Genomic DNA, 20,436 nt, shown 5'->3' with positions numbered 1-20,436 from the left:
GTCACTGGGGTTTTGCAGGGACGAGTTGGAGCCCAGGGTCCTGACCAGCTTGGAACCAGGTCCTTGACTACTTAACAACTGTAGAGGTCAGGACAGAGCAAGAGGGAGCAGGGTTCAGGACAACAGCCTCTGGCCGGTGCATGTTCCTCATTTCTTTCTTGTCTGAGTTTCTCTCTCCCTTATTTCTTTTGTACCATTGATGTTTTACTACTGTTAAGAGCAGTAACATTTGGGAGAAGAAAAAGCACTGGGTATGTGCTGGGTATGTAGTCAGTGCTTTCAGTACTTTGGCACAGCAGTCTCCAACCATTTTGACAATAAGGACCAATTACATGGAAGACAAATTTTCCACAGATGGGGGAGGAGTGACTTCAGGATAATTCAAGCACATTATATTTATTGTACACTTCATTTCTATGATTATTATTATGTTAGAGTCTCATAAAAGCATGCAACCTAGATCCCTTGCATTCACAGTTGAGAGTAGGGTTCTATCTCCTCTGAGAATCTAATGCCATGGCTGCTCTGAAGGAGGTGAAGCTCAGGCAGTCATTTAGTCTTGGGGAATGATTCCTAACAGCCTATGGACCAGTACTGGACCACACACCAGGGTTGCAGACCCCTGCTTCAACATATCTAATCTTTATAATAAACTTTATAATAAGCTTTATAATAAACTTTTAATAATAATAAACTATAATAATCTTTATAATAAACTATAATATATTTTGTCTTTGTGTTGCAGGTGATCAAGGTGTGATCCTTCCACTTTAATCTTCCTCATTCCCACCCCTTTATTCTCTTTGCCCTCCTCTCTTAGCATCAAGTCACAGTGGGCTCTAGTGGCACTGTCTGGGTTAGTGCTCACTAAGTAACCTTGGCATAGCACAAGGAGGTGTGTGTGTGTGTGTGTGTGTGTGTGTGTGTGTGCGCTGATCTCTTTACTTGGCAGCACCTGATTGCTCCCAGGTGCCCTTCCTGGGTGAGGACCTGGTGATTCTGACTCCCTGCAATTTCCACATCTATAGGTGCTTTCCACCCAGTGTGCCTCCAGCCAGTATGTACCACAGACCTGGACAGGATGATGCTGTGTGCTCAGCAGACATGTGGGGCAGGCCTTGGGCAGATGCAGCAGCAGATGACCTGGACTGTCTCCAGTCTCTGGAACGTTGCTGGCCCAGCTTCCTTTCTGCACTTCTCCCTAGAAAGTCCCTCTCAGGGCAATTCATTTGCAGTCTGTGGGCCCTTCGGGGCAGTAGGAACATAAGGAGCACCTCCCTCTTTCCCCTTCTGCTTCAATTTTCATTTGATGAATTATTTTACTATCAGGTTTATTGTTTTTCAATTGACTGCTTGACTAATGGCTCCAATTCTTACTAGGTAAAAACTTTGATTGCTTTGAATATTAATTAGTCGGGATGCTAACTAGGAAGCCAAATGCTTCCAGGCAAAAACCTCTTTGCTTCTCTTGGATTGGCCCTTATAGATTGACTAATGGCTTCTGATGTCACAGTGGTTGTTACAGGATGGTGAACTGAAGTTCTTGGCCCGTGATTTGTCCCCTAACTAGACAGTGGAGGCTCTGCTTTCTTCCAGGCCCCTCACATTCCCTACCATTAGGATCTGACCTGTCCCTCAAAGGCCCATGTGCTAAAGGCTTTGTCATCAGTCTGTGGCACTATGGGAAGTGGAGGAACCTTTAGCAGGTGGGGCCTAGTGGGAGGAGCTTAGGTCCCCTAAAGGGGATGTTGGGAACCTAATCCTTTCTTTCACTTAATCCTTCACACACACACACACACACACACACACACACACCTTTTGCTTTCTGGCTGCCATGAGGAGAGCCATTTTGCTTCAACACATACTTGCCTGCCACCACAGTTCCAAAGCAACAGAGCCAGCCAACCATAGACCCATGAGCCAAAATAAAGCTTTTCTCCTTTAGGTTGATTTATCTTAAGTGTTTTATCACAGCAATGGAAATTGCCTAACACTTCTGGTCAGGATCTATCACTCCAGTGCCTTTTGGTAACTCGCTGAGTTAAATTGCAAGTGCCAAATAACATGTCCTTTGAAAGACCATGGAGGGATGAAGATTTGTGAGAGGAGAAAGAGAGCAATTTTGAGATCTGCCATCACTGGTGGGTGGTAAGGGTGGGCAGGACAGGATGAAACTTGTGTTAGCATTGATGGAGCCACCAACACCCACAGGACCCCAGGAGACCCCAGGCTAAGGTCGGGCAGCATTGCTAAGAACACTGCAGGAGAGTAAGTGAAACCTGAACTGATGAAGATATTTCTAAGTTGTATATAATTATTTGCATAGGAATATCCAACTAAAACGTCCTAGGGAGTCACTCAAATAAAGCCAAAAGTTGAGTTTCTACCATGTGTTGGCTATTTGGGCAAAGACAGGAAACAGAGATGAACCAGACATGGCCCTGTGCTCAAGGATGTCAAGAACTCTGTCTACAATAGGAACATGTGCTGAAGGACACACTTGGTCTCAGCCCTCAAGGAGCTTGTACTGTGAATTCAGGAAATAGAGAAAGGACCTCTTGGTACATTGTTGAGTCAAGCATAGTTTGGAAAGATTTTTTTGAGGACAATTTGAAAGCATCCAAAAAATTAAAATATGTCTACTTTTCAATTTATAATTCCACTTTTTAGTATATCTATGCTGGAGAAATATTTGTATGAATATATTTAAAGCAATATGTTTTCAAAGATGTTTGCTACAATATTATTTATAACAGTAAAAATACAAGGGACAATCATTGGAAAGATGGCTGAATACATCAGGTTACATCCACACCGCCAACTGCTATGCAGCTATTGTATTGGACTTTATGAAATTGACATTCTGGCTACTTTTGACTTGGAAATGGAAATTTCATTCAGTGAACAAAGAATAGGAGATTATCCATTTCTTCGTATTTCTTTTTTGGTACCGGGGATCGAACTTGGGACCTTGCGCTTGCAAGGTAGGTGCCAGAACTGCTGAGCTAAATCCCTGGCCCTTCATGTTTCAAATGAGGATAATATAGTGCTTTACATTGTGTATACAGTGCAGTATCACAAATAAAGCACCTACTATGTGAGCACCTACAGTGCTCAATAAATATTTCCTGATTACCTATAAAACAGGGAAATATCAGTTGCTTTCTAGAAGCAAAGAGTTACACATTAAAATTAAACTCAAAGAGCCGGGGATTTAGCTCAGTGGTTCCGCCGCCTGCGTCGCAAGCGGAAGGACCCGAGTTCGATCGCAGGTACCAAAAAAAAAAAAAAAAATTAAACTCAAAGATTAAAAATAAACTTTAAAAAAATACTGTTTGGAAACATAAATATGAACACACTTGGAGGGGTGGTGTGTGTGTCCATAAACGCATGCCTAGGAGAAGGATTAGAAGATCCTGCTCCAAAATGTTCAGACTCACACTGTTCTTTTTTTTGGCGGTACTGGGGATCGAATTCAGGACCTTGCGCTTGCCAGGCAGGTGCGGCGCCATTGAGCTACAACCCCAGCCTTTTTTTTTTTTTTTTTTGGTACCCGGGTCCTTGCACTTGCGCAGCAGGCGGCGAACCACTGTTCTTAATGGTTAACTCAGAGGAAAGGGAGGCGGGGAGGTAAAGAGGAAACTTCTCAGTCAGGTTCAGCCCAGAAGCAGAGTCATTGCAAGAGCATGGCATGTGCACAGCCACAAAAGGGCTGGTCACAAGGAACTGGCCTTATCAACCATGGGGCTGGTCCGGGAGCTTCTGGAAGGCTTTCCTGCTTTGTCAGGTAGAGCCTGGAGTCCAAATGGCAGGTAGTCAAGAAGGGTGAGGGATATAAATCGGGGTAGAACAAGAGGTTAGAGCCTCCAAACAGGAGCTGGAACCCATGAGTATGGGCTCAAACATTCATCAGTTCTTATCGCATCTGGAAATCTGGCATTGATGGGGATTTAGCACTTGTGGCATCTTGCACTGATGGGGATTTAGCACTGATAAAGTTCTGGCAGTGGTGGGGATCTGGCACTGGTAGGGAATCTGGCATTGATGCAGTAGGTGTCCTGCCCAAGCACGTGGCATGGAAGTCAGAGAAGCTGAAGAAGAATCAGGGGAAGGAGAAGAAGCAATTGCAGGCCCAGCAGCTGTTTTACACGCATGTAAGCCGTGAATCAGCAGAGCAACAGCATGTGTGAACTACAAAATGACACTTCTTCCCTTCCACTCTCCAAACCTCCAGGAGTGTGGCGCCCTCTACCCAGAGACATACAAGAAAGGGAGTCTGGAAAGGGAGTCTGGGAAATGTAGTTCAGGCTAACCTAGCTGCCACCTTCCAAAGTTATCAAGGGGAGTGTTGCATTTTCCTGTATGTACTTCTAGATTGGTTGATTGTTTTACAATGAGACTATATAATTAAGTTTCTTGTGACTAAAAAAACAATTGGAAAACTTATAGGAGAAAGTGGGGGGGGCAGTGAAAGAAAAAGAGAGACAGAGATGGAAAGAGGGGTATAAAACTCCTCTAGCCAGTGAGGTTTGGAGTTCAGCTGTAGTCAGCAACCTGCTGAGATGACTAACAATTTGGTCCTACTCACTGCTGCACACCTGTCTCAGCCACTGTCCCTCCACTGGGCTGCCACAGTTCCTTCTTCACTGCACTCTCTGCTTCTGCTTTCCCTATATCAATCTGTCCCCACGTCAGTCTGAGTGATGTTTCAAAATGCAAATTGGATGCTGATGTGGGTCTATTTACGGATGCTCCAGTGGCTCCTCATTACCTTTAGGATGAAACCATCAACCAGAACTCTGCACAGTTCTCTGCAGGACTCTCTGTGAGTCTCCCCCCACCACACACCTTCAGTGGTCACAGACCCTTGTGTGTGATAAAGTTGTCATGCATATAATGGTAATAAAAGTTGGCTATTTACTGATTATCTACTATGCTTGATATCCTTCTGGGTGCCTTGAACATATGGTCATATGTCATATGCACAGCATCTCCAAAAGCGTTAGCTATCCCTAGTTTACAGACAGGAGACATTGAGAAACATGTAAAATCTCATGATAGTATGTGGCCCAACCAGGTATGGTGCCTGCCTGGGTCTGATTCTTGGCTCCTGAGCCTGACATCTGCCAACAATGCACTAAACAAATCTTTCTTCTTGTCCTTGTCACACTGTTTTGGAATTGTTGACCTCTCTTGCTCTGGGCAGTATTCCTTAAGAGGACAGGGTTCTGATCTTAGTTCTTGGTATTCATTGCCATTACATCTAGGTAAACACACAATATTGTTCAAAAGCACCAATGTGCCAGGTGCCAGGTGCTTGCTAAATGTTGGAATTTGGCCAGGGTTGCTGTGGGGCTGTGGTCTATGATGGAGGAGATAATCTCATGTTGTAATGACAAGCCCTGATAGAGCCTTCAGGGAGGGCATGACTGGGTGGGAGCATGTGAATGGTGGAGGAGCAAACTGGCTTTAGGCAGGGAGGAGGAGCACGGAGACATTCCACCGTGGGCTGTGCCACATTGGAGATGTGGGTCACGCAAGTCATTCAGCTGAGTCCCCAGCTTCCATGTGCCAGTAATGGAGTAGGTGGCTCCTACCCATCCAGGTTCTTAGAGGAAATTCGTGCAGCCCTAGGATCCTCTGCTTACCCAGTGGAAACAATGGGTCCCTTTGTCAGCTGCCTTGCTTGGGTGCATGTTGTGCTGTATCCCCTCCTCCCCTTCCCATCTCTTTGTTACTGACTTGTTACTTTCTAGCTGCCACCAATATCAGTACCCAGTGGGACAACTAGAAATAAACACATCTTATCACCCACTTCTGGGAAAGAAAAGGGGTGTTTTTGTTTGTAATTATACTGATACTTTCAATTTGTAGGAGCTTAATGTGTGCCATGCCCCGAGGAAACCCCACTCCAGAGATGAGGATGCTGCAGTACTTGGGGTTGGCTCGTCTACAGCCCCACAGTGCCACTGCTTGGAAGCTAGACCATGGCCTTCCAGAAGGTTTTGGTGCTCAGATCCAGCCTCTAAGGGCAGACAAATTCAGACCCACCCACCTTTGTGTGCATGTGGCATGGAGAGCCCACAGCCAAATGTGTAGCCTGCTAACTGGTCATAAAAGGGGGTATGACTTTTGCAGATGGCTCATGTACCCACCTATCCACCTGCCAACACCTTCTGCTTTAAAAATTCATTTCAGATGCTATATCGTCAGCAACATTTAACTGTGTTTCTGGGCAGTTTTTGCCAGAGGAGTTTTCCTGAGGCTACCAGGTAGGAAACTGGCCAAGAAGACTAGAGGAGTCACTGAAGAATAAACTCAAAGGTCTTTATCCCCTGTTCTCAAGATCCTTCAGAGAATGTGCTAGTAGTTTTATTGGAGCCTTCAGAATGATGACTCTGATGTACCTTTGAACTTCCAGTGCTGGAACTTTTGCTACCATACACTACAGTCCTCCATTAGTCCTGGTGCCCTCCCGTGTCATCAAGGGGGAGAAAAGCTGGGTACTTAGTATTCTTTGATGGACTTTATAAGTATACCAATTAGTCATTTTCCAGGATGGTAAGAATTCTCTATATCACCTCATACTGCCTTTCCAAGCTCTGTCAACCCAAGGGGACAGATGCTTGGTGGATTCAGACTCTCCAATTTATTTTCTCGGCAGGTTAATTAATTAATCAAGGAATATTAGTCATTGGCTGTCTCAAAGCTTCCTCTTCATCCCTTGGAATCTTTTTCACTGTTCCTTTTGCCTTTAAACCCTTTTAAGGATTGGAGTCTGGGCTAAAATGACCCAGAACATTACCCTAAAAGCTGCTCTCTCTCCCAGCATGGCCCAGAAGAACTGCCTGCCCTGAGATCATAGGCTGGTGAAATAAACATCTTGTCTGCCTGTCACTATGGTTTATTCTAGAGCTGGTGATGTTGCTGGAGTGGTGGTCAGGTACGGAGTGCACCATATATACAGACCCACACGTCTACCCCAAGTATGGAAAGGAAAATGCCATCGTGATCCTGAACCACAAGTTTGAAATCGACTTTCTCTGTGGCTGGAGCCTGTCTGAGCGCCTTGGGATCTTAGGGGTAAGTGGCAGGCATGTTCAGATGCCTCACTCATTTCTGTGTGTCAGTACTGTAACTTCCCTTTTTTGCTCTTGATCATTTAGAATTTGCAGAAGAATCAGCAGAGTTTTGTTTTTACAAGATGAAATGTTCTTTAAAAACTGCTTTTCATTCTTGCTTAGGATCCAACATCTTGGGATCAGGGTTAACATCTTAAAAACAATAACAAGAGGTATTCAACTATAACTACCTGCCATGTATTTTATATACAGTTAGTTTATTTAGCCCTTACAGAGACATTTGTGAGTAACTAGATGACATACTACCTTCCCTCCTTAAAACACTAAGTTATAGAGAGTTTAAATTTCTGCTCACAGAGCTGTTATTGGATTTGAACTTGTTTAGTCTGACTTCGATTCATATTCTTAATTACTCTACTGCTTGCTTGGGTAGCAGGCACAGTTCACCTCTGAATTTTATTGCTATAAGCTTAAAAAAAGTTAATTGCTAACTTTGATTGATATAGGCTTAAAAAAGTTAAATCCTAAGTAAGAAAGTTTGAACTGCTGAATTTAGAATATTAAATTCTCTTTCCCCTCAATTAGTTTGACTTCTTGCACATAGCTTGTGTGCATTGGAACTGGGTCTCTTCAGTTGACCTTTGCCATTTTTAACACATCAAGGCATATCGTGGTTGAGGCTGTACCATGTAAGTGAGTCAAAGTCATCAAGAGCACTCAGTTATTGCTGGAGAAGCCACAGCATATATTGGATCAAGGAAGTAAAGGCTCTGGCAGTTTGCACCACAACTTGGAGATTGGGAAACTGGAAACAGTTCCCTAACAGGCGCACATCACACCTGCTTTTGGTAGCCTTTGAAGATGAAATCATGGTGTTAGGATATAGAAGATTGAGGCCACAGAGGACAGATGGAACAGATGGAACTAGAGGATTCAGTGGTCTAGTTCCTCCAGGCAGGTGAAGAGAGCCTTTTGCCAACAGGGTCTCCTTTGTTTTCCTATTTATAATTTCAATGGTTTTTTTTTTTTAAATCTCTATGCGTGTGTGTCCAAATATATTTTCAGAACAAAATCAAAAATTCTAATACAGTGCTCCCCCTTTATCCTTGGGGTGAGTTCCAACACATCCTGAGGATGCCTGAAACTTCAGATAATTCTGAACCCTATATGTCTTATGTTTTTTTCTATATATTCATATCCATGATAAAGTCTAATCTATAAATTAGGCATATGAAGTGATTAACAATAACTAATCAGGTAGAATAATTATAATGATATGCTATAATACAAGTTATTAAATATCTATGAATTATTTATTTCTGGGATTTTTCAGTCCACATTTCCAGGCCATAGTTGACCATGGATAAGGGAGAACTACTGTACCTACCTACTTCTGTCTTAGAGACCTCAGACAGAGGTCTTACTTACAGTTTTCTGGTTTGCATTCTCTCTGAGGCAAGACCACCCCTTAAAATGTCTTTGTCACTGACCCCATTGGTCATAGACCCTGATTATTAGTTACAGGGCCCTTCTTCTGATCCAGAGAAGGAATATAGTGTCCTGCATGCTGGAACAGAGCTGTTGTAGAACTCACCTACTGACGTGCCAGTGTCTCTGGGACCCTGTGCTCAGTGTGCAGTGTAGTGGCAGCTGGTGGTCCCTGGTTTTCTGGGTGGTTTTTGTGGCATTCCTGCTCAGGTGTGCAGACCTGCGTAGTTGCAAGGAGGAGTCCCTATGGCCAGTGGGCCGGCTGGGCTCCAAGGCACCTTCAAACCCCTGCTCTGCCCTTGTAGCAGTGAGACCCTGAGCACTTGGGTGGCCTGCCTCTGACTGTGTCATTTCTAACCCTTATACATTACCATTTACACTTTATAAAGAAAAGAGCTCGGAAGTGATTTACCCTGGGACAGCAGCTAGTGAGTCTGATTCCAAAGCTCCACTCTTCCACACCCCTAGATAAAGTTGAGAAGAAAAGCTGGGGCCTGAAACTCAAGACCTGCTGCAGAGACCAGAAATGACAGGCTAACTGCAGGGGGACTGGCCTTCTGGCTCCCTCCTGGCTCAAGGTATGCACAGGGCTGGCTCTGAAGTGGGAGTTGCATTAGGGACAAGCCACAGGAGCTTACAAGGTGGAGCACAAACGGAAGACAGCGGAAGCAAGTAGATGGCCCAGAGGCTTTGCTTAGGGGGAGGCGGGCACAGGTAAGAGAAAAGACGAACACCTGGCATTGCACCGGAAAGTGACACAAGAGAGAGGACTCAGAGCTGAGAGGAGACTCCAGCCCTGAAAGGGGATGCAGTGCTGGAGAGGGACCCAGAATCAGAGAAGGGACAGAAGCTTCAGAGGTGACCAAAGGCTACAGAGGGGACCCAGAGTCAGAGAAGGAGCAGCTGTCTTGCTGCAGTGCCTCTGACTTACTCCTCTTTAAGGTTTTTGTTTTCCAAAGCCATCACAGCCCACGGTGACTTTACATCCATGGGCATGAGGTCCGGTGTGGATGTATTAGGGGTTCACCAGAATGCCCTCCTTCCTGAAGCACTGGGACTTTCCATCACCCCCCTCAGTAACTTAAATGGATTCCCCATTTAGAGGATTTCACATAGTGCCACTAAAACCCAAACAAGTGCTGTGTGTAAAGTGGTGTGAATATTGCCAACTTGGTTGGTGGCCCCATTGAGGATTTAGGAGTTTGGGAAGCTCCACCTCAATATGATGTCTGTGGGTCTCAGAACCTTAGCCCAACCAGGACAGTGCTGCCCATTCTCCCAGAGCTTGGGATTCCCACTCAGTGGAACCCTCAGCTTTTCTGAATTCTCACCAAAGTGCTTCCCTGAGAACAGAGGGAGAGCTGAGAGGAGGTGAATGATTTCCATTTCCTTCAAATAGCAGAGAAATGGCCAGTACCATTGCTGTATGGATTCTAATGAAGAAAAATGCTGTCAGAGGGTGGGCACTGGTAGAGAGGATGAGGGCGGACAAGTTGGAGGAGGCCCAGGAGGAAGAGGGAGAAAGGCAGGACCTTTCAGATGCAGGTGAAAGCTACCAGGCTTTGTCCTCCCGGGAGTGCCCTCCCTACCTAGAGGGAGCAGCTTTGCCACCTCCCAGGGGACCTGTGGCCCCCATAGAGCAGATGACACCAGATGAGATGATGTTAACCTCTTTCCCGAATGACCCAAGGAATCCCATGACGTTAGAAAGGATGAGAATAGCATCTTGTTATATCAGCTGATCAGCAATATCTTTTGTCTTCAGTGACCTTCAAAAAGAAACCCTTATTCATCTCCCTTTTTTCTCTAATAACATATGACACCAAGATCCTTCTGGAGTCTGAGGAGATTGCTTTTTACAGAAGAAGAGGGAGAAAAAATCCCCAGAAGGTTCCTGACTAAGCATTTTTTATCATTCTCACCTGTAACATACCAAGGAAAAAAATGAGTTTAAATGGAAGTAAGTGAAATTTGCAGAAGTGCTTGAACAGGGTTTATTAAGTTGGTTTTGAGGGAAGAGTGATGGGATTCTATCTAAAAGAGGCTTTCAATCTTTTAAAGACTCCATGGCCCTCATTGGTATGGCCGATGGTCAACTTCCAGCCCACCTTGGAGGCCCAGGCTGGCCCATCACAGCCAGGGCCAGGACTCCAAAGGCTTGGCTTTGGATCTCTGACACATAGCAAATCCTCCCTAGAGACAAGGGTGGCCCAGGGACAGCTAAGGGCATGTGCTACATACCACAGTGCCAAATGAATTGGGCTATGCAGGCAAGGGTCAAGGTTTCTGAGGCTTCGGAACCCCTTTGCTTGTCTTTTTGCTTCAGTGAGATACAGATATGCCAAGGTGAAGCTTGTGCAGAGTCTGAGCCGTACAGGCCTACGTTCCATGGATGGTACTATTACTATCATCAGTGTTCATTGGGTGGATGGGCTGTAGCTTAGAGGTGAATTCTGATGCCATCTGGAGTATTTTCCTGTAGACCCTTGAAGCTGTGTGTCTGAGTTGTCAGTGGCAGTGTGATGAGCCCCAAACTGAGGAGTTTGGAACCACAACCTGTGTGACAGTTACCCCAGCTTCATAGTCAGGAATCCAGGTACAACTTAGAGGGCCCTCAGCAAGAATCACCCATGAGGCTGGGTCAGTGCCCACCAGGGTGGCAGTCCCACAGGGAAATGGGATGTGTACATAGCCTGCCTCCAAGCTCAACCTCAGGTTGCTGCAGGCCTCTATCCTGACCACCTGGGCTGAGGCACAGGGTCCCCTGGACATAGCAGCCATTTCCTCCAGAATGTGCCACAAGCAGTGGAGCACCCCAGACCAAAGCCACAGCTTAGAAAGGATGTCCATCACCTCTGTCTGTTTCACATGTTAGCAGTGAGCCAGAGAGGAAAGCCCATGCTCAGGGAGGCAAGGCCAAGACTCCAGGGCCATTTCAGAGGCCCCTTGCCACACCTTCGAAGGATGTTCAGTCTGAGTCCTTCACTTTCTCCACTTAGTAAGCATTATCCAAGGATATAATATAGTTCAGCTTGGCCTGGACACAGGTTGAAATGTTGACGTTTCTTCACGAGGAGAACTGCAGAGAGAGGAGAGCAGAATTATTATTTCTGCACAGAGGCGAGTGCGAATTAGAGGAGTGGGGAAGCGGAGTTTGGAGTCTAGGAAGCCCTGTTTACCAGCCTGTGGGGAGGAATGCCAATATTTTAACAACTCCTCTAACATTTTGGAGCTCAGTGGGCTCCAAAGCCCTCCAGAGGGTGGTGGTACTGGGGAAAAGCCTTGGAGAGTAGGTATGATTTTAGGAGCCTTCCTAAAGCATCCTAGGTCAGTGATGGTGAACCTTTTAGAGCATTCAATGATACAAACAGTCCACTGCAGCATGCGTGCCATAGGTTTGCTACCACTGTTTTAAGTGATTATAAAGCTAGGGATAGAGGGTGGAAGCCACCAGGACCGGTGTCTGGAGGGAGGTCATAAAATGGTACCTTCACTCAGTGAGACTGTGTCCCCAGAGTGTGTCCTGGGTGTGTGCTTCAGAGACTCCCCACAGGGACCAAAGACATTGGCTCCCAGAGAAACTCATTCCATTGGCCACTGGTTCTGGGTCTCCAGGTCACTGTGGGGCCATGACGTCTGGGTGTCAACACTGCTGCTTTGGCCAAGCAAAGGAATGAGCTGTGTAAGTCACAGCATGCCGATGTCTTAGAACCTAGAAAGTCACTGAAACCAGACCCAAACTGTCAGTGTTCCACCTTCATTTTGCCAGGACACTTTTAATCACCATCATTAAATAAAATTTTTTTTCCCTGTGAAATCTCACATGTAGTTGAAAACCAACATTTTAAAAGGTTCTATTATAAGGGGATCACTTTTCTAACCAAAATTTTCCCACAGGATGAGTGTCAACACAGATTCATTTGGAAAGGCTACACAGATGTTACACTCTATAAACCCCCATTGGTTATAATATCCCCCAAATTCGTAGGTTTCCTGTTTTTCTCTTGAACATCTAAAACTTGGCAAAAAGGGGATCCTTTGAAAGGACTCCAGATCATCTGTGCTCAGTACCAAGAATAATTATTTCTTTTTTCTCTATATACTCCAGAATGGTTCTCAACAAGGGGAGAAAGCATGGGAAATAAAACAGTGGCTTGGGTGGGCTCCTGCATTTACCAACTGTCTGACCATGGGGAGGTTTGCTGACTTTTCTGACCCTCAGTTAATAATTCCCATTTCATGGAGTCATAAGGCTTTAATGGGATAATATAAGTGAAATGCCTAGGTTCAAGGGCCTAGCACAAAGTGGGTGTGCAAAGTGGGGTCCCTTTGACCTCATCACATCTTTTCTTGCAATGAAAAGTAGGATACGGTCATGGAAGGAAGGCAGAGCCCAATGTTGTGCTACCTGGGATTTGTCCAGCAGCTCTGCGCTTCATCCCCAAGCAGTTGAAATCCTCTCCATCTTCACACAGCACAAAGCATTGTGACATCCAGGCAAGGTTAATCAGCTCTTTTGTCTGCAGATCTCCACAGGCCCCTGGTGACAGTGAAACTGAACAAGAATCCTACTTTCTGCCCTAAGTGCTCACTCTTTGGGCCGGGTGTGCTGGGGTCTGGCATGACAAAGATAAGGAACCTGAGAGAATGGTGACCGATAAGGTCACCCAGGAATCCCTGGCCAAGGAGAAGTGCAGCAGCTCACTGGGCTTATGGTGAGCACAGGCCTGGAAATGGAGTTGAATGTAGCGGTGTCTCCTCTTTTTTCAGGGTCTCCTCCTTCACTGCACAGAAGCTGAGGGCAGTGTCTTCAACAAGTCAAAGTTGTCCCTCCCTGACCAGATAAACCAGGCTGGCTTGCAGCAATGCCAGCCAAGGCACACTTCCTGGCCCTCAGCAGACTGTTCCTGCTTTGTCCTCTGCTCTGGGAGAACTCTGCAGGGAAAGAGCAGTCCCTCTCTTGTGCTCCTGCAACCATTCAGCAAACCCCTGTAGTCTTTTTGCCCCTCGCACAGGGCAACAGCTCTGGTTATCTTTGCCCTTGGGGAGCTTTATTCCTCACCTGCCCGGTAGCTCTCTGCCTGTCCTCCCATCGGCTCAGCCCTGAGGCCACTTCAGGAAGGACCTGGGCCAGCCATTCAGAAAGGTGGGCGTGGGAGTGTGAGGGAGCTCCCCTCTACCTCTCTTACCCTGACTTCCACATCCCCATAGCAGAGTCCATGTGATAAATACCTGCTGGCCTCAGCCTCCTTGTGGGTCCCCAAATGCTCATCTTCCCTTTGCACGTCTGTTCACCAGCCTGACAAAGATGGTGTGGGCCTTGGTGAGGGAAGGAGTCGGCTGCCCGGGAAGATGTTGTTGGAGCCACAGAGCTCTGTGCATTTGGCCAGTCTTTGACAAACGATATATGATTACTTCCAGTCCCAGAGAGATGAATTCTTAGAGAGCACTTCTGTTTTATGTTTGGTTTGTGCATTTCCCCTGTGCCGGTGACTAATCGTGGAACAGAGTTCATTTTGTTTGGGGGCTCTCTTGAGATCTTTTCTGGTAGCACACAGTCCACAGCATTTTCCTCTGAGCATCGAAAGACAGAGAAAGCCTGAGGAGAGAATGTGTTGTAAGCAAGGCTGGGCTACATTCAGCTGTCCTGATTGGCACAAAAGGAGTCTCGCCTTTTGATGCACACAGGTACACACACAGGCATGCACATACCTGGATCACATCTTGAGCTCCACTCTCATCTGCTGCATTTTACTCTGACTAGGCCCTTAGACTTCAGAGGCACTCCTCAGAGATGGTGAACATTTTAGAGCCTTCAAAGATACAAACAGCCCATGGAGATATGTGTGCCATAAGTTCACTACCACTGCTAATTCCTCCAGGTCTTCCTTGTGTGTGTGCATCTCACTTGCAGGACAGAGCATCCGCTCAAGATCAGATCCCCAGGGGTGGGGGCAGGGATATAACAGAAATCTCCAGCTTTTTCTTTCTTGGTCTGCTAGACTTAAGCTCCCCAGGGCATGGATCATCCTGTCCACCCTGGGTCCCAGTGCCTGCGTGATGCCTGGCCTAATGTGCTCCTCGCTAAATACCTTTGCACAGACAGGGCAGTCTGAGGTTACAGATCTGGAGCAGAGAGTAGAAACAGAGGCTGGGCTGCTGGCTGACCTGCTGATCCCCTGCAGTGATCAGGCCACACAGCGAGGCCAGTGTCCATCAGACCTAAACATTTGCCACTTGCCTCCAGCTTGTGGTCAGGAAAAACACCAAAGGCTAAGTATGGACAGTTTGGCCTGCTTATTTTTTAACAAATGTTGCACCTGATTTCAAAGTTCCACTTAAAGTGCCTCATTTTATATATTTAGTAGAAATAAATGGCCATGGGTGAACCCAAATGATGGCTCAAATGGTAGCCCAACTAATAAACCTTCAGAAATGACCATTTGAAAGTGAGGAAGAGCCAGGTGTGGTGGTAATCCCAGCACTGGGGAGGCTGAGGTAGGAAGATGGCCGAGAGTTTGAGGCCTGACCTGGGCTGCATAGTGAGTTTAAGGCTGGCCTGAACTACTTAGTCGTGAATTCTTGTCTCAAAAAGCAGAGCAAAACAAAACAAAAGAAAGCCAGAAAGAGATAGTTCTGCAAATGATACTTTGACCAGGGCCATCTTGCTGACTATCTCAGCCCCTGATCAGGTTCTCTGCTGCTCCCTACGCAGTGTATGTGTGTTGGGGGGGTGGGTAGAAATAAGGCTAAACAGGGGCTGTCCTAAGACACTGGCACTGGGTATTTTCATCTTACCACTTGGCAGGCAGCCACAGTGGAGAAAATCTTAACTAGTCAGGCTTTGTTCTGATCATTTTCACTCAGAGGCCATGGAGTCTCAGGGTTGGAGGCACCAGATCCCAACAAACAGTTCTTACTACAACTGAGTGGGCTCTGTACTGGAGGTGCCCAGCTGGCTGAGGCACCGACTTCCTGGCTCATGAAACTGGTGTTCTGAATGATGGGAGGGCCTGGCTCTGCCTACTTCACTGCATGGACTGGGCAGCCCTCTCAGACTTCCCCCAACTCTCTCTGTCTCAGTTTCTCTCTCTCTCTCTCTCTGTCTCTCTCTCTCTGTCTCACACATACACACAAATGTGCGCAAATGTGCACTCTTGGAAAGTTTCACAAACTTTTAACTGTAGGACATGCTATGACAACACTGGCCCTACAACAAACAGAAAATGGCTAGGTGGGACATTCAGTCCTTTGTGATTGCAGATGGTGTGGTACTACAGGTTTCTAGACATACTGTGTCTGAATGTATCTGTACACTTGTCTAAATTATCAGTAGAATCTGTCAGGTCGACCTGCAAAGTAAATCCAGAGTCAGTGAAATTGATGTGTTTTCTTAAAGCTGTTGCTATCCACACATAGAAACCTTTGATTGGCCTCAGAGAGTCATGATGTTTATACCTTGTTAATCTGTTTCCTGGAGGACTGAAGCATATTTTAATAGCAGTTTCTAGTCTATTAGTCATAATGGGTTAACTTGTGTAAGTCTTAGCATAGTGCCTATCAGGTAGTGCTTGGATGCATATGCTCTGTTGATGCTTTTGTGCTAAAGTGTGGCTTGGAAAATGGCTTGAGTGGAAAGAGGTTTCAGACACCCACTTGCCCCATGATAATAACAATAGCTCCGAACTACTGACCACTTTTGTGTAAAGTTCCCAACTCTGTGCTTTGGTAAGTTTATATATGCTAATAAATCTCTATGGGAACACTATAACATAGGTATTATTTTCTTCATAACATAGCTGGGAAAAACCAAAGCTCAGAAGGTTAAGTATCCTTTCCAGGAATTAAACTCAGGGCCTCAGGCTTGCCAGGCAGGCACTGTGCCACTGAGCTACATCCCCGGCCCAGGGTTAAGTATCTTGACCAAAGTTACTGCTGGGCCACATAAGAATCTGGCTAGAACCAGAACATCTGATTCTGAAGCTTCCTGCACAATCTTGGCAAGGAGAGGAAGATGAGTGAAGTTTCTTCAATGTGTATGGCAAAAAGTTTCTACTTTAATATTTTAATGAGTTTCTTACTAATATTAACCAATTTCAATACCTAGCCTATTGATAAGGTCCAGAATTTTAGGATTGAAAGATGAACTTCAATATAAAACAAATTTCTCCTATTCCTTTTCATCATCAGAGACAGAGACCATTTTTGATCCAGAACTTCAGTTATATTCCCAAGGCAAATGGTGAAAACATGATGGTATTAATCACTTATTTTTCTAATAAAAAATGGGAAAATCCAATACTATTAAATTCACTTATAACCTGTCCCCTCAGGAACAACTGCTATTCTTTTTCTCTGCTTTACTGTTTTTCTTTTCATATAGTCATATTCGTGACTCACAGTCACCTCCTTTGGATCTGTACCAAGATTGCACATCACAGTTAGACCCGCCCTTTCTCTTCCACAGTGGTCATCAAAGGCCAATCGTTAAGACCTGCTTAGTCTTGTGGGGCAGAAACACAACTAAGAAATACACAGGAAACACACCTATGAGTGCTTGTTCCTCCAGACAGCTTCGACCAGCTGTATAAGACCAGTTCCCTGCCCAGCCCAGGGGCTACCACTTTGGAGGGTGTGACACCCCCAGATGGTCTTTTAATTCCTGTACACCACTACAAGTGATTTTTGGAATGAGTACAAGTCTACATAGTTTAAAAAATATTTTCAACCCGCCAGGAAAATAAGTTAGTTCACCAGTGAAAATTTTTTTCTCTAATTTGCCTCCTCAGGGCCTCCAGGGTCACTAATGCAGTGCCTTAGACAGATAGCTGGTTGAAGTTTTCAGTATCTCCAGCTATGAGCCACACAATATGTGGTTCTGAGAAAGTTACTTCATGTCTCTGAGCCACAGTTTGATCATCTGTAAAATGAGGGTACTGTTCCCATCAGTTTAGAATTGTGTCGGACCTACATAAGCACATGGCCTCATGCCCAGCTTAGGGGAGCCAGTTTGCTCCCCCACCAGGATTCTTCAGCTGGGCTCTAGCTTGTATGCCTAGGTTCTCTCCCCAAGAATTTGCATGTAAGATTTTTGTCAAAAACAAAAACAAAACCCATTAAAATGGGGTCACTAAACCTGAAAGATGTTTGTGCTCTTTCTTCCCCATGAGAGAAGAACTTTGTTTTTTCAAACAAGGTAGAAAGTAGTTATTTACACTTTTTCTCTATTTTGAACAGTGAGGGAGGGGACACGGATTATGGTCTCTTTGCTGAGTTGCAACTGTGAGGTTGTCATAAAAGAAAGGAAGCAGGGGGGCCGGGGATTTAGCTCAGTGGTTCCGCTGCCTGCCTCACAAGTGGAAGGTCCTGAGTTGGATCCCCAGTACAAAAAGCAAAAGAAAGGAAGCAGGGACCAAGGGCTCCCCTAGGCTGGGCAGGAGGCCAGGTACTTTAGTCAGCTTTCTCTTCCTGCATATACAATCCCTGACTCCCACAACTTAAAGAAGGAGAGGTTTAATTTTGTTCATGGTTTCAGGAGACTCGGTCTGTGGTTAGCTGACTCCATGGCAGGAGCATGATGGAAGGGCATGGCAGAGCAAAGGTACTTGTTAGTTCGTGGTGGCCTGGAAGCAGAGCAGGGAAACAGTCCCAGAGAGAAAGGGAAAGGGACCGGACATAGGACCCAAGGTCACGCCTCCAAGGCCCACCTAGACAGACCCAGGAGGGTGCTCCACTTATCTATTAGGCATTTCTTAGTCCAATGAAGTTGACACATCAGGATTAATGGTCACACGAGGCCGTGAGGGCAGTGGGGAGGAAAGGGAGAGAGGGGAGGAGAGCGGGGTGTGGAAGCACTGACTCTTCTCACTCTGGGATCTTAGGGTTAGGGCCATAGCTGGACAGTTGCCACCAGAACAGCTCGGGCTGCCTTGACTGCCCACATCAACTTAATTACCTGTCCCATTAGTCAAGAAGCACCATGGCCAATTCCAAAGTGAAGAGTGAAAACAGAGAAGCCAAATCCACTAGATGAAAAGCTGTTTTGGGGCCTCCCCTGCTCCTTCCACCCAACTACAACCCTGGTATCCTCAGCCTGGCAGAAGCTGGTGTGAGGGCCCCACCCAGCAGCACTTAGGGCTCTGGACCTGGCTTCCAGTCCACTGGAGAGTCCAGCCTGTGGGTGAGCTGGGCTCTCACACCTTGTGCCAGCCCCAGCGAGGTCTCTGGTGGTGCTCAAGCACCACTCAGGCCTCAGAGAGGAGCGAGTGAGGGATGGATAGAGAGTGCTCCCTTACATGCCAGTCATATGACCCTGAGAATCCCCCTGGGCTCTGCTTTCCAGTCTATCAAATGAGCATCTGTCTGCCTTGCCTGTAGAGCTTATCAAGCTTTTCTGAAAGGGATGAGATCCATGGAATTGCACAAACTAGTGTTGTACACCTGCACAATGAGCTTAGTGACCGCAAAAGATGACAGTTATCTAGAAGTGCCTTGAGGACTGTGGAAGTATCCTCAAAATCCTTGTGTACACTTGGCTGGGAGCTGGTACTTTTTCAGATACCTGCTGGTGCTCAGCAATGAGCAAAGCCTGGATCTCCAGCTGATGGTGGGAAGGTCTGTGTTCTGAATGATCCATCCCTACAGCCTTTGGTGTGACCATTCACTCTTCTCCACTAGGATCTCCAACACTCACAGGAAGTGACCCTCTTGTCTCTTTCATGAACATCTGGGCTACTTCCTCTTTCAGAATTCCAAAGTCCTAGCCAAGAAGGAGCTGGCTTATGTCCCAATAATTGGCTGGATGTGGTACTTCACAGAAATGATTTTCTGCACACGCAAGTGGGAACAAGATCGTCAGACGGTCGCCAAGAGCCTGCTGCACCTCCGGGATTACCCAGAGAAGTACCTTGTATGTGGGCCCTGGAGCAGCAGGCCCTACCACCTCCTGTGGGACCATGTGTGACTATGAGTGAACACAGAATTGTGTGTGACCTGGGGTTGTATGCGGCCCCAGAAGTGTGTGTGACTGTGGGACCCCCTGTGACCAGGGTTGTATGTGATCTCAGGGTCAGGCAAGGGACCCTGTGTGACTATCACCCTGTGCCTTCCAGTTCCTGATCCACTGTGAGGGCACACGGTTCACAGAGAAGAAGCACCAGATCAGCATGCAGGTGGCCCAAGCCAAGGGGTTGCCCAGCCTCAAGCACCATCTGTTGCCGCGCACCAAAGGCTTTGCCATCACTGTGAGGTGCTTGAGAGGCGTAGGTAAGGATGATCACTCTCCCTGTACCTCCGTTTCCTGCATCTTCTGATCTTTAGATTTTTCTATTTTCCTGCCCAGCAGCTAGGGGTGGCTGCTAAATTGGGACTGGGCCAGAACCTGAGGCTGGGCCAGACGTACATCTGCCTGGAGACCTTGTTAGTGCACCCCAGCGAACACTGCCCTCTGCTGCTCAGCAGGGTCACTGCAGGGCTGTGTGTTATTCTCTGGATCCCTGGACCCCATAGGGTTCTTGTGGTCAGTCTGGCCACAGGGGTGCAGATCAAGGGAGCTCCTCTGGAACTTTGGGGTACTTCTTGCCTATCTGTTGCCATCAGCTGCCTGCAAATGATGAACTGGACTTATGGTCTGGTTGCTGACGTGTGAATTTGAAGCCCTATATCTCTAGGTTACAAGAAAATAGCAGCAACAATTTGCCTCTGGCCACCTGTCATGTGCTTCTCTGCCTACCTTTTAGTCCTCCTTTTTGTAGTTTAAAACAGCCTTCCTTATCCTCTCATGCACCCCTGCTTTCAAACTTCCACTCCCAGCTTCCTGGGATCTTTGACCCCTGGGCCTGGATAAAGCTTTTGGAGCCTCTGGGGT

General features: G+C 46.4%; 1 protein-coding gene across 5 annotated transcripts in view; it reads left to right on the top strand.

Moving 5' to 3' along the window:
- The window catches only part of Agpat4 (1-acylglycerol-3-phosphate O-acyltransferase 4), a 139,766-nt gene that overhangs the window by 84,834 nt on the left and 34,496 nt on the right, over positions 1–20,436 (top strand). For all 5 annotated transcript variants that reach the window (XM_013067163.3, XM_004868991.3, XM_004868992.4 and 2 more), the window contains exons 3-5: positions 6,914–7,083; positions 19,318–19,479; positions 19,682–19,835. In XM_013067163.3, the coding sequence (XP_012922617.1) occupies positions 6,914–7,083; positions 19,318–19,479; positions 19,682–19,835 (486 nt within the window). The remainder of the gene's footprint in view (positions 1–6,913; positions 7,084–19,317; positions 19,480–19,681; positions 19,836–20,436) is intronic.

The sequence above is a fragment of the Heterocephalus glaber genome, unplaced genomic scaffold (genome assembly GCF_053883595.1).
Source record: "Heterocephalus glaber isolate CG9 unplaced genomic scaffold, H.glaber_assembly_v1.0 deba00001523, whole genome shotgun sequence".
Lineage (NCBI taxonomy): Eukaryota > Metazoa > Chordata > Mammalia > Rodentia > Bathyergidae > Heterocephalus > Heterocephalus glaber.
Note: the sequence above shows the minus strand (reverse complement) of the source record. Positions and strands in the feature narration are given on the sequence as shown.